Source organism: Festucalex cinctus, chromosome 12 (assembly GCF_051991245.1).
Source record: "Festucalex cinctus isolate MCC-2025b chromosome 12, RoL_Fcin_1.0, whole genome shotgun sequence".
Classification (NCBI taxonomy): Eukaryota; Metazoa; Chordata; class Actinopteri; order Syngnathiformes; family Syngnathidae; genus Festucalex; species Festucalex cinctus.
In genome coordinates this window covers 1,198,008-1,211,043 of record NC_135422.1, presented here as the reverse complement: position 1 = coordinate 1,211,043, position 13,036 = coordinate 1,198,008, and the positions used below count along the sequence as shown (strand labels likewise).

At 37.3% G+C, this 13,036-nt stretch overlaps 1 protein-coding gene across 3 annotated transcripts in view; it reads right to left on the bottom strand.

Moving 5' to 3' along the window:
• babam2 (BRISC and BRCA1 A complex member 2) overlaps positions 1–13,036 on the bottom strand; it is a 79,415-nt gene that overhangs the window by 52,462 nt on the left and 13,917 nt on the right. For all 3 annotated transcript variants that reach the window (XM_077539936.1, XM_077539937.1, XM_077539938.1), the window contains exons 4-6: positions 12,134–12,228; positions 1,858–2,046; positions 920–994 (exon numbers count right to left, since the gene is read on the bottom strand). In XM_077539936.1, the coding sequence (XP_077396062.1) occupies positions 920–994; positions 1,858–2,046; positions 12,134–12,228 (359 nt within the window). The remainder of the gene's footprint in view (positions 1–919; positions 995–1,857; positions 2,047–12,133; positions 12,229–13,036) is intronic.

The window sequence follows — 13,036 nt, the reverse complement described above, 5'->3', positions numbered from 1 at the left end:
GTTACGGATTTTAAAATTAAGCAGATACAACATCTAGTACCTTTATGACAACCATGTGTTTGCACAGTATCATCAGCAAAGTTCCTTCATTCAAAGGTTTTACACTGAAACCTACTGACTATACAACAATTGACAGCTTGTTAGAAAAGAAAAAAAAAACTGTCACCAACAGAGTTGTCTGCAAAGATGAGGCGAGAAACTTTGCTAAAAAAATAAAAAAAATAAAAATGCAGGTAGACACCAATAACATATTCAGGACCAGCAGCCATCCTTTAAATTATTAATTTATCCTTCAAATATTGGTGAATCTTGCCTGGTGAACATGAAGACAATGCGAATCAGATATTAAGGAAATTCCAGGTCTAAGAGACGTACGGGCAAAGGGTGGTGTGAGACTGATGAGTGCAGAAATTTGCCATATGTTTAGCATCATTTCCTGGAACAAATGTGGACCGTGCTGATAAAGGCAAAAGAGCCAAAGCCTCCAGCATCATGCAGGAAAAGACAGCACAAGTGACAAGAGAGAAACAGGGTAAGAGAGGAGAGAGACAGACAGAGAGAGAGAGAGAGAGAAAGACAGAAAGAAAGTCAGAAAGACAGACAGACATACAGAGAGAGAGAGAGAGAGTAAGAGAGTAAAGCCTCCAGACAGCACGCAGTTCAGAGTAGATCAGGAGTGACGGCTTGCTGATTAGTCAGCTCGCAGCCCCTTAAGACTGGAGTCCACGTTCAAACACACGGCATCAAATTATCTTCAACCAATACGACCTTCACCAGTTTCGCCTATGCAAAGCATATGGACGCACGTACAGTATGTTGGAAAGAGGTTGTAGCGCACCACTTTTGAACCACTTGAGGATGGCGATCAACGTGTTAAACAATCATGAGTCAATAATTATAATGATGTTTCGTTAATTACCTTGAGTAGATAGATTGGGATGTTGCTAAAGTCCACAGGGAGTTTCAGAAGAAAGCGAGCTGAAAACTCCCCTGTCTGTAATACAAGAAATGGAGAATTTTACAATGAGAAACAAAAAGATGTCTGATGACCTAGCAGGCTAGCAATAAAAGCCATTGTTGCACCTGTGCAGAACTTTATGAGATGTGGCTGAAAGAGACCCTTTTGCAGGAATCACATGATCAAACTGGGGAAGGCTAAGACGAAAGGCTTTGAACAATGTATGTGCTGCATCCTGTTCTTTATAAACCCACTATAGGTTATCATAATTCTTTTTGTATGTTTGTTTGTTTAATCCAGAAAAAATAAGGGTGTAATGCTGGTGAAATTAGGTTCATTTTCATGACTGCCCTAATTTACTGAGCTAAAAAAAAAAAAAAAAGGGAAAAACATCAAAATGCAGCAACTTATAAGCAGCTCGACTTGTGTGGACAGTGCTGAACCATGCAGAAATTGCTAACATATTGATAAGTGAGAACTGTATAACTACAGAACCATTTGCTACCATAGACAACAGTACATGAAGTGGACGGACTATGTTATTTGCAATTTTATAAATAACATTGATTCACTAAATTATCAATTACAACTTACTTCAAAAATGTCTACTCAATTTTGGCAGTGTCGAACAAAAATGTTCGTTAACCGTCTATCCATTAACTGTACAGCTTAGTTTGATTATAATCTGCAATGCGTATGCAAGTAATAATTTGACTAGCCGTGAAGAAAAATAAATAAATAAATCAGTTAAACCTACCTACTGTGACTGTGCTAAATGAATGTTATGTTATGTTTGTTCTGTTTGTTCTATTTCTTACCAAACTTTTCTTGTGTCTGGAAAAATGGATGCTAAGTTGTCTTGTGAGCTTCTGTTGCGCCATGTAAATGATCATCCTCACCCAGCTGTTCTTGTGTCCAGCATATATCTCCATATTACGGCCATAATCCTCCAGCAGGCTATCGTACTCAAAGAGAAGTCTCGAGCTTTCACGGAGCCGCTGACATTGGTAGTTGTGGTACTGCTGGATGAGCTCCTTAACAACCTGGAGGAGACTGTCTGGGTTGCCTGCATCCCATTGGACCAAATGCTGAGGAAGACAAGCAACGTTTTAAATCAGCTCAATATTCAGGAAAACATTCATTTGTTTTGGAATCCCCTCCGCCCGCCACCACCAATTTCAATTTGAGGCACGTTATTTAACACTTGTTATATAACACTTGTGGAGTGCAGACCTCCAACTCCGACAATGTCCAGTGGATCTGATGGTTTACTTACAAGCATACCATAATGAGGGGAAATAAAGTGGAGCTAAAGTCCTCGATTCACATCAAAAGAGTCTTGACAAGGGGAATAAAAGGCATTCAATTGTATTCACATCGCATGAATTAGGTGCACTTTTTTATTTTTATTTTAGTGCTGCTCACTAACAATTGATAATATTTAATGATATATATTGAATAATGTATTAATCTGTTAATAATGTTTTTGACAGCAAAAACAGGACATTATTTCAAACTAAGTATATTAACAACAATAATACAGTACCGGTACATATTATATACAGTATAAGTTTAGGATTCAGGTACTGGTTTGGTCTGTAACATGCAGTATTAAAGAAAGCGAGAGGGGGACTACACTGCACACAGGATGGTCTCTAGTTTGCTGCAGGCTGCAAAATATGAGCTGTGGATGATTATTTTATGTAGTATACAAAGAAAGGCATTGATTGACATATGCCGCTCACTTACTTTTCCACAGAAATCAATCGGCCAATCACGATCGGTGGCCTATCAACCAGAGTACCATTAGTATCCAACAACTACATGAAACAGACCAAGAGCAACCAATAGTAATGTTTGGCAAAAGAAAAAAGTAGTAGCCTACTAGTAGTAGTAATAATGAAAAACTGCCCAACCGTCAAGACCAAACAGCAATTCCAAGATAAATGTGAAATGTATGTGCAAAATTGTTCTTAACAGTCTTAATGTAGTAAACAAAAAAGAAAAAAACAATAACTAAATCAGAATACATAAATACTCCTTAGTCATTTCTAAAATGAAAGTAAGTTTAATCTGTGAATGACTGAACGAACATGTATTACACAAATGTGTTGGTGACAGTGATGACCTAGGTTAGCTTGCCTCAATAACCGACTGACTATCTCCTTCTGTCAGCCTCGCATCCCATATTAGACCGATGGAGAAAGCATCCATTGTTACGACGTGACTTAACTCCCTTGCAATGGCAAGGGCAGGCTAAACAGAGACAGTGACTTCATCGTCCTGAACCACCAGTGGTTACCAGCAATGCCGGCCGGGATTCCCGAAATGAGGAGGTGATGCAAACAAGGATGGGCATTGTCCAAAACAGGCGGTCGCTGCCCCGGGGCAGGAGCATGCAGAAACGGAGGAGAGACTAAGGAAGTGCTGTGTCAGGATTGTGACATACAATATCAGTGGATCTACGCTGAGGAGGAGAGGCGGGATCAGAGGTGAAGGAGGAAGCGGGGGGGAGCATTGAAGAGCTCAGGCAAGTAGGCCAAAGCCAATAAAAAGGCAGCCTTGATCCTACAACATAACTATTAATGTAGAAAGAAATTACAACTGTCAAATTAATTTACAGTATGGTCAACTGCAGACCAGCATTTACAATGTCAATAAAATTACATGGGAAAAATCTAAGGCAGGAGCTATATTATCTAAATGGACCATTATACAAAACTGCCAACAAATTGATATTATTGACGGGTGTCAAGAGAAAACGCAATGACTATAAGCATAAATAAGCATGCACCAGTGTATGTTTTCGTCTTAGTTTAATACAATAGTTCAGCAATTGAAATGTGTAATGAAATGACGCTTAAGCGCAAATGAATTTTTGAAGGAATTAAAAAAATATATATTGTTACGGGCTTTAGTTGACCAAATTACATGATATAGAATTAGAAATTAAAATAACTTTCCATGTTCACGCCGTCCATCAAAGCCAAACATTTTTTTGTGTGAGTTTTATCACATTTTTCTGTGTGAAGGATATTGACTCAGAAAAGGTCTTCAAGACTATTTGTGTGAAGATACTATGCATTTGTCTATCAAACAGGACAAACCTTGAGATAGGCATAAAAGTTGTCATATCTGACAGGTGAAATGTCATAAATTTAAGACAGCACCCCTGCGACCTATTTATATATATTTTTTTTTCATTTTTAATCAGGTGAAGATTAATATTCTAATTAATATATACTCCAATATTTCAATGTTTCAATAAAGAAAGCAGCCAAAGTTTGCCCAAGTAAGTTTATAAGTTAAAAGCGTGCAAAATGATTTTGCTTTGCATGTGTTAAGGAACACAGTGTATCCCTTTAAGAAACAAATATACACCTAAATTTGGTGTTTTCACACTTATTAGACCCAAGTTGACAGAATTATGTCTTCCTGTGCCATCTCTGATCCAGTATTTATCATTGGCCAGTAAGAGAGGGGCTGGCATCTGAAAATCCTTGATAATTATATAGGCCAACAGAAATTGTTTTTATGTCTTGAATGTGATTTTTATAGATGCTGGCAACCTGATCCAATAAATCGCTGTTGACTTGAAAGTGCGAGGCATTAAACAACTCCCAAGTATTAAATTAATCTCCGTTAGTCTCTAATTCAAGAGTGGGCTCACACCCTGTTTCGCCCCCAGAGATTGCCAAGTCTAAGATCATCCTAAATTGCTCTTGTCATGTGTTTAAGACACTTGGCATTCTCAAGCCAGCGTTTCTTCAGTGTGATCCGTGCAGTTTTGGTCCAACACAGTTCAAGTTGATGACGGAAATAGCAAGCATTGTTGAACTGGTTTACCACTTCAGCCAATAAATTCATGCATGATTGTCCTATGTTTGTTCTTTCCATCAAAGCTTCTCAATTTACACTGTCTGCTCAAAGCATTACCAGACATGCTCGTGAGCTCTGCCAATAATAAGACCATTAAAAGCTGAAACGCATTATCCGCTTAAGCAAGAAGGAAGTGCTAGTTTGTACACTATGTCCAGGTTGACGCAACTCTACAGGCCATTTGAAGTCCATTGTTAGAAGAGTACCAGGGGAGGACGTGGAGCAGCAGCTAGGAAGCGCTCACCAATATATGGCATGCAAGATTAGCAGAGGGTAGCGTGAAGTCATGTTTCCTTTCTCTTCATAAAAGAATACTTTTGGATTATTAGCTTCACATTACCCACATTTGCACTGTTCTTTTGGGAGCTGTAAGCTACAACATTGTCTCACACTACAAAACACTAGAGCATCAGAAGTAGTTTCCTCAAATACAAGAAAACAAAACAAAACGAGCAAATCAGGACAAATTATACTTGAAGAATTTTGCCTGGACAAAAGAGAACAATTCACTTTTCAATGCTTTTTCTTTTATTTATGTCTTCTGACAAGAAAAATCAATTCATTTTAATTGCTTTTCCATGTTGGCCGAGTTACTGTAAACTACAATAACCATGTTTATAAGGAACTATCATTATGTATTGTGGGAAAGCATGAATCTCAAAGATAAACAAAATATGCATTTAACACATACAATTCAATGACACACTAAAGTGTGTCTTTTTTTGTGCTTTTGAGATATTTTTATTTTCTCCAAAGCCTGGTAACTGGGACAGTTTAAAAAAACAAGACACTGATCTCTCATAGGTCAATCCTAAAAATAAAAAAAATTAAAATATGTAAAAAAATAAAATAAATAAATAGACATGACGGAGCCACAAGTGAAAGTCTCTATTGTTAAGGTCATAAGGTCATTTCAGTATGGTAAAAAGTAGGTGGTGTAAAAATTTCCTGTAATTCTTCATCGTTTGGGTATTTTGACAAAAGTACGTAAATGTTATTATAACAGCTGGGTAATTCATAAAACGTATGAATGACGAAATAGGTCCACACCCTCGTATCTAACAGTGACCATTGAATTAATAGATGATGCCCCCATATTTGTGTCCATGTTATCTAGTACAATTGGTTTCTGTTCATCTGTAGCTGATTTACCCCAAAGTGGAAACTCCTGTTCAATTACTTGGCATGACCAGACAACAAAAAATGAACACCAAGCTGTTTATGTTGATGCCATTTCCACTCTTAACGAGACAAAGCTCGTCTCTGAATCTCAGAGGACTCTAGCATGCTGATGCAAGTTTTGGGGAGGATGTTGGGGCTAACCCTAGATCTTGTCCATATACACATTTACTGAAACAAGTTGCTGGGAAAATCCCCAAATTTTTAGTGCCATCATACATTATTGGCCAAGTCTAGACTTGAAAATTGACAACTAAGTTCCTCAAAAGATCGAGTAGTAGTAGCATTGGAGAGAAAGAATAAAATATGTCAAGATTTTATTTTATTATCTTTATTTGTGTATGTATAAGACTGCTGTTCTTAAGCAAGTTTTTATGCATACTCATAATAATAAAGGTGAACCACGATTACCAAACTAATGCCTACATGAATGTTTGTTTTCTGACCACATCGTGGACGAACGTTTTAAGGCTGGAGCCTTAAAATGAATATATAATATTATATAGCCTTATACCCATGCGGCAACATCTTGCTGCGTTTTGGAGGAATATCACCGGCTTGACAGTGCGTGCTACCCGTGGTGGGCGGGGGCACATTGAGTACTTGTAAAACATGAAATACAAAGTAGAAAATATGTTCAACACATGTCTCGAAGCTAGCTTTTTGTTTTTCGTTTTTGAAATATGATTTCAATGTGTGTGCTGCTCCAGGCAGAAGCCGCACTCTCCAAACAGAGAGCGCTCCGCCTCAACACGAGTGCTCTCTCACCGTAGTACATGGGCGTCAGAGTGAATTTATGAATGGGACCTCGGAAAGAACTTTGCCGACACATTTATGACAAATTCCTATGAATTACTACGGGATTACGGGCAAATGCGCAGGTTGCCGAAACAATGGATTCATTCGCAAGGCGACAACTACGAATAATTACAAACACAAATGCGACATATCCCGACCAATTCCAAACCCAGTCGAACTATGACGAAACGCAACATCCGCAATGTTTGGAACTCAGTGTGAGAGGGGGTTAACGGGTGTTGTTAAGAAAAGGAAAGAAGAACTAGGGCTGCACGATATTGGAAAAAACTGACATTGTGATTTTTTTTGGTGGGGGGGGTCTGCGATATATATTGCGATATTAAAAATGGAAGAATTTTCACTAGATGACTTGAATAGCGGTTTGGGAAGAATTTGTTTAACTCACCATGACACTATTGTATTCATATAAATGGACTGCTTTTTATATAACGCTTTGGTGCCCAAATCGCTTTACAATGTTAAACGCGCAATGCATTTGGTCTAAGTGTGAACATTTAAATGTCTTGTATTTATAGTGTTCACTTGAAAAATACCTGTAGGTTGATCATCTGCAAGTTATTGTATTTTGCTTTCATTTACATTTTACACAACCTCCAAACCTTATTGGAATTGGGGTTTGTAGATTATCCAACACTTTCACCATTAAAGACACGCGACTCACATATACTCAGGAATATGTCGGGTGCACAAGGAATAATACAGAGGAATGAAAGCGAGCAAATTGAACAAACATTAAACACAAATCATATAATGGCGTGTCATCAATATGCAAACAGAACCAAAGAAGTCAAACATCGGAGGTAGTAATTTACGTAAAAAAAACAACAAAAAAACAAACAAAAAACAACAAATATAAATCTTGGATAAATAGCATACTAATAAAAGCAGTCTGTCATTTACTGGATTAGGCAATTAAAAAAAGAAGACAAAAAACATTATGATGCAAGAGTATTCTACGCAAGGGATTTAACTGGTATTGCTGTCTACCTCCCCTCCCTTCCTGCCTCTGTCTTTGTCATTTCCTCCTCTTTGGTCACCTCTCTGTTCCCAAAATGCTCGTCACCACCCCCCCACGCAACACTGAAAAGAGCCTACAACACAGCCAAAGTTGAAGGCCACAAAGAATCAAGTTTGACCACTTTCTTGAGAGAATATTACCTTGATTAATTATGATGAATTGCCAAAGCATTATTTCTTATGAATGTAAAGCAACAAATGATTCCAATAAACTAAGTTATGGGGTGAGGATCTGAGGATAACATCACAGCAAACTCACAACAACGCTTTCACCCACCAGGCGCTATTACTGGAGAGCATGATGTAAAAATCTGACGTCAGTGGAAAATATGGGGGGAAAAAAGAGAAGACAAAAATCAATATATGTTTTCTTTTCATGCCAGTTTATAGCATTTGGGCAAGAAGATCTGACACTGACAAAGGGGGGAAAAAAAACGAGACTCCATTATTAAATTTTTTACTACTTTTAGTATCAAATGAGAGGGACACCCACTTACAATCCAATATCTTACTGCTATAAAAAGAAGTACTTGAATGTATTGTTTATTTTTAAAAAGTAAGCAAGCATTTGAAAAAGTATGAGACATATGATGATATTAAAAAGTATATCCAATATAAGTGAACGTCAATATTACAGGTCATATATTAAGTAATGATATTTTTTCATTGTGAGTTATATACGCATTTAAATCTCAGTTGGATCGCCTTTGAATACCACTTTAAACAGAAATCTAGAAAACTTTATAGATCTCACAACTGTATTATACAGCTCTTGCTATTTCAGGGTTTCAGATGTCATAATGACTCCACGCATTGACCTTCTACATTTCCAGACAAAGACGGTTTAAAACAAGTCTTGTATCCATTACAAAGCGCTCTAGGATAGGGAAATGCTGGAGTGCCTAATTAACTGCAGTCTGGTCCCACATTTAAACTACAATCCAACTTTGCAACACTGAGCCTCAATACATGTGTGCCAGACATAACTCAAGGACCAGAGTTGGTGACCACTACTGTAAACTATTAGACTATAATCCTCTCTGTATGATGAATAAAATCTGAATCTTAATGCTTTCGTTAAGCATCCTTCTTTCAGAGTAACTGTGAAAAACATCTCTATTGCCAATCATTGCAGATGGGCGTGCGGCGGAGTGATTATTTTAAACTATAAAGCAATATTTGTTGGGGTGACCATGATTTTACTGGGAAGTCTAGGGTTTAAAAGTGCAAGGGAGGGTGCACTTACTGAAGAGTTGAGGCAGACGAGAAGAGCTCTGGCAGCAAAATTACAAACATATGAAGAGAAAAGTGCAGGAATATACTGTATGTGAGAAAATAAACACATGAAGACCTGCCAAGCACTGGCTCAGCAGAGGTACTTCCCCTTATGTGCACAGCTGGATTTATGAGACAGTGAGCAATACTCCCCTCTTCTCTTCCAGACTCTGACACAAGCAGGGGAATTTAGCTGCTTTATGTTAGGCTGCTGCAAAAATAGGAATGATAGCTGCATAATCTTGGCTTAAATGGTTGTACACAAAGAGAGAACAGTTCCCAAACTAAAACTTAGTTCACCAATTTACAAATACCATATACTGAGTCCATAACATTTTGACTTGCAAATTGTGAGGCAAGTCTGCTTATTTTCCAGACTTGAATTATATACCTAAATCAAACTACTTACAATTGAGGACTGCATTCAACAGTGAGATAAGAAAAATAATGAGAAAATATTTATTACCACTAACATGCAGTAGTCGTAGTAGCAACTAAGTATAGTATTATAAAAGGAAAATGGGATGCATTAATTGTTGTGAATTTATGGAGGGGAAAAAAACACAAAACTTTTTTTCTTGTGTTTTAAAAGCTGCTCACCAGCCTCATATTGTTCAAAACAGTACATAGACTACATGGTAAAATCCAATTAAAATATTAAAAAAACAAATCATCTTAATTCAAAAATATATACCATATATGTTTTAATTCAGATAGCTCTTCAGGGACTTTTCCACTTCTTCAAAAATTGGTCAGACGATCTGCATCAGAAAGCTTACCTGCTTTCCGATTGCTGAGTTAACAATAAAATCGAATGACATGAATAGCATGAATTTGAAAAGCTGGTAAACCACCATGGCAAAAAAAAAATGCTTTTCAATGAACAATTGCAAGGAATATGGGAATTGCATCAACTACGGTCCTAATATCATCAAAAGATGGAGAGAATCTGGAGAAATCTGAGTGTAAACGGCAAGACTCCATGAAGGCACCATTAATGTTTAAGGGTACATATAGGTTTTGGAGCAACATATATATACCATCCAAGAAATGTATCTTTGCAGGGATGTCCCAGCTTATTTAAGAAAGGTCATGCTTGGCCACATTCTGCACAAGTCACAACAACTTAGCTTCATAGTAAAACAGAACGAGCACTAGACTGCTCTGCCACCAGTTCAGACCTGTCTCATACTGAAAACGTGTGCCGCATTACAAAGCACAAAATATGACAACGGAGACCTTGGACTGCTGAGCAAATTAAGTTGTACATCAAACAAGAATGGGAAAGAATCCACCTACAAACCTTCAACAATTGCTCTCCTCCGCTCACAAACGTTTAGTGAGTGTTATTAAAAGGAAAGGTGACGTGTAACAGTGCAAGCATGCCCCTGTACCAGCTTTTTTGGAATGTTTTGCAGACAATATAAAAAAATAAAATAAAAGTTCATCAGTTTGAACATTAAACATATTGTCCTTGTAGTGTATTCAATTGAATAGAGGTTGAATATGATTTGCAAATCATTGTATTGTGCAATGTCCCAACTTAGAAGATAAAGGTTTGCTTTATGGACTGTACCCAGCATCTGATCGTTTCTACTCCTACCTTTTTACCTTTTCGTTTGTTTATGTTTGCATGTGTGTGTTTGGGTCCTTGTGGGTGGTGGTGGGAGGTTATGTTTAACAATGTGAAGTGCTTTGAGTTGTACTGTTGTATGAAAAAAAAAACATGATTGATGACTTGATGTACATGTGACGGCCGTTGCACATATTCAGAAATGTAATATCCATGGGAATGTAGCCAACCTCTCTGGACGGGACAGCAGAAAAGTTGATGACAAATTGAAGGGACGGATACTACCAATTGGAAGAAAAAAAAAAGAAAAAAAAAAAAGAGCCCGGTACAACCTACAAAGAAATTCAAGGTGAGCTCCAAGGTCAATGCACATCAGTGTAGAACTGCACCATCTGTTACTGTTTGATCCAAATTGGCCTCTAAGAGATACGGCTAAGGAGGACACCACTATTGACGGAAAAATTAAGAATCTGTTATGCTCTGGGGCTGCTTTGCTATAATCTGGCACAGGGTGTATCGAATCTGTGCAAAATGTAATCTATCTAATCCATCTTTAAGACTATAATCAAGGTATTCATTCTCGAGAGAAATGTGTTGCCCAGTGTCAGAAAGCTTGGTCTCACTTGCTGGTCATAGGTCTTGCAACAGGATAATGATCCAAAACACACATAAAAACACCCAAGAACAGCTAAGAACAAAAAATAAATAAATAAATAAATAAATAAGAGCTATTCTGAAGTGTCCTTTTATGAGCCATGATCTAATTTCTATTGACCATGTGAAACAAACCGTTTGGAGAAGGCACACTTCAAACCTGAGACAACTGGAGCAGTTTGCTCATCAAGAGTGGGCCAAAAGACCTGCTGAGAAGTCTCATTGAAAGCTGCAAAAATGGTTAGATCGCAGTGAGTGATTGCTTCAAAAGGTTGGCCAAAAAAACATTAAGTTCATTTTTTCGTTTGTGTTGTATAAAATAATTCAATTGAGCCACAATTCAAAAGCAAGATCTGATTTTCATCGGTTGATTTTCATTTATTCTTCCCTTCACATTCGGTCTGATCACATTATTTCTGTCAGTGACCACTGTACACTTTTCTTTTATTAAAACACAGGGGGTACCAGCCCTTTTGTCCATGTGTGTAGAATTGTTAGCCTGACAGCTGCTCAAGTTAAAATGCTATGCTACTACAGAAAATACTACACCATAGAATACAAAATGGAACCATGACGACACCCATCACTTGTAGGACGTCGCGGACCGGGTGATTTGCATTTCGTACACACCTGACCAACTGAACAGAACCAAGGTGGGACAAGAAATAAAGGGTAAGAACGTGAAAACTTCCTGGGATGCCAAGGATATATAATGCGGAAAATTATTTCAAGAAAATATGCCTCCCCTGTATCATTTACTTTTCAACCTGGATACTCACCGGTAATTTTGAAGGTTCGGGTAGAAACTCAGCATCTTCGCCAAAAATAAAATCTGGGGGCAGCTCCGGATAGCGGGCATTAAATATAATATCCCCTGGAGGGAAAAAAAAAAAGATGAAAACAGATTAGCTTAATGACTCACAGAGTCTAAATCTTTTTCTGCCCTGTAAAATACCCTTTGACTTTGGAAACGGAAATTGGCAATAATCTGCAGTTCAGGAGAATGTTGACATGCTGTAAAGACAAAATTCTAGTTTGTTTCATGTGTCCAATCAATTTCTTAAATGCTAGAATAAGCTATTTCTGATTTGTTTGCAAAGAGAATATATTGTATTGCACTTTGCAGTCTATACATGAATTTTTTTGCTATGCAAGAGGTAAGAAATTAAATGAGAAATAGAAATTGCTCCCTAAAAAAAAAAGAGGTGGCTTACGTGACTCTGTTTTTTTTTTTTAAATAAAATACAATAACGTGTAATTAAATCTTAACACAAGCATTTAAATTGTGTTTCTGAGGTTAAAGAGTGTAGACAATTAATGGATAGATGGATGGTTTTGACAGGGAAAACCAAAACAAAATTAAGATAAATTAAGGTCACAACACATGACAACTATCTGTCATAAATGTCTTTTTCTAAAAAGTTGTGATTTCCGCATGACAAGGATTTGAGCCCTAGGTTCTTTTGATTTAAGCACCTAAAGTAATGAGCCAACTTGACATTTAGGAGTGAAGACACTCAGTCAAGCTTGTGAACGTAATGTGCATAGATACGAAAATAGTAAACAGAGAAATAATGTGAATGTCTCTAAATTCAAAATATTACTAAAATATGTAACCAATTTCACAGATGGCATGGTCTGCTAAGAAATGAGGCAATTATATTATGATCCCATAAGGCGTT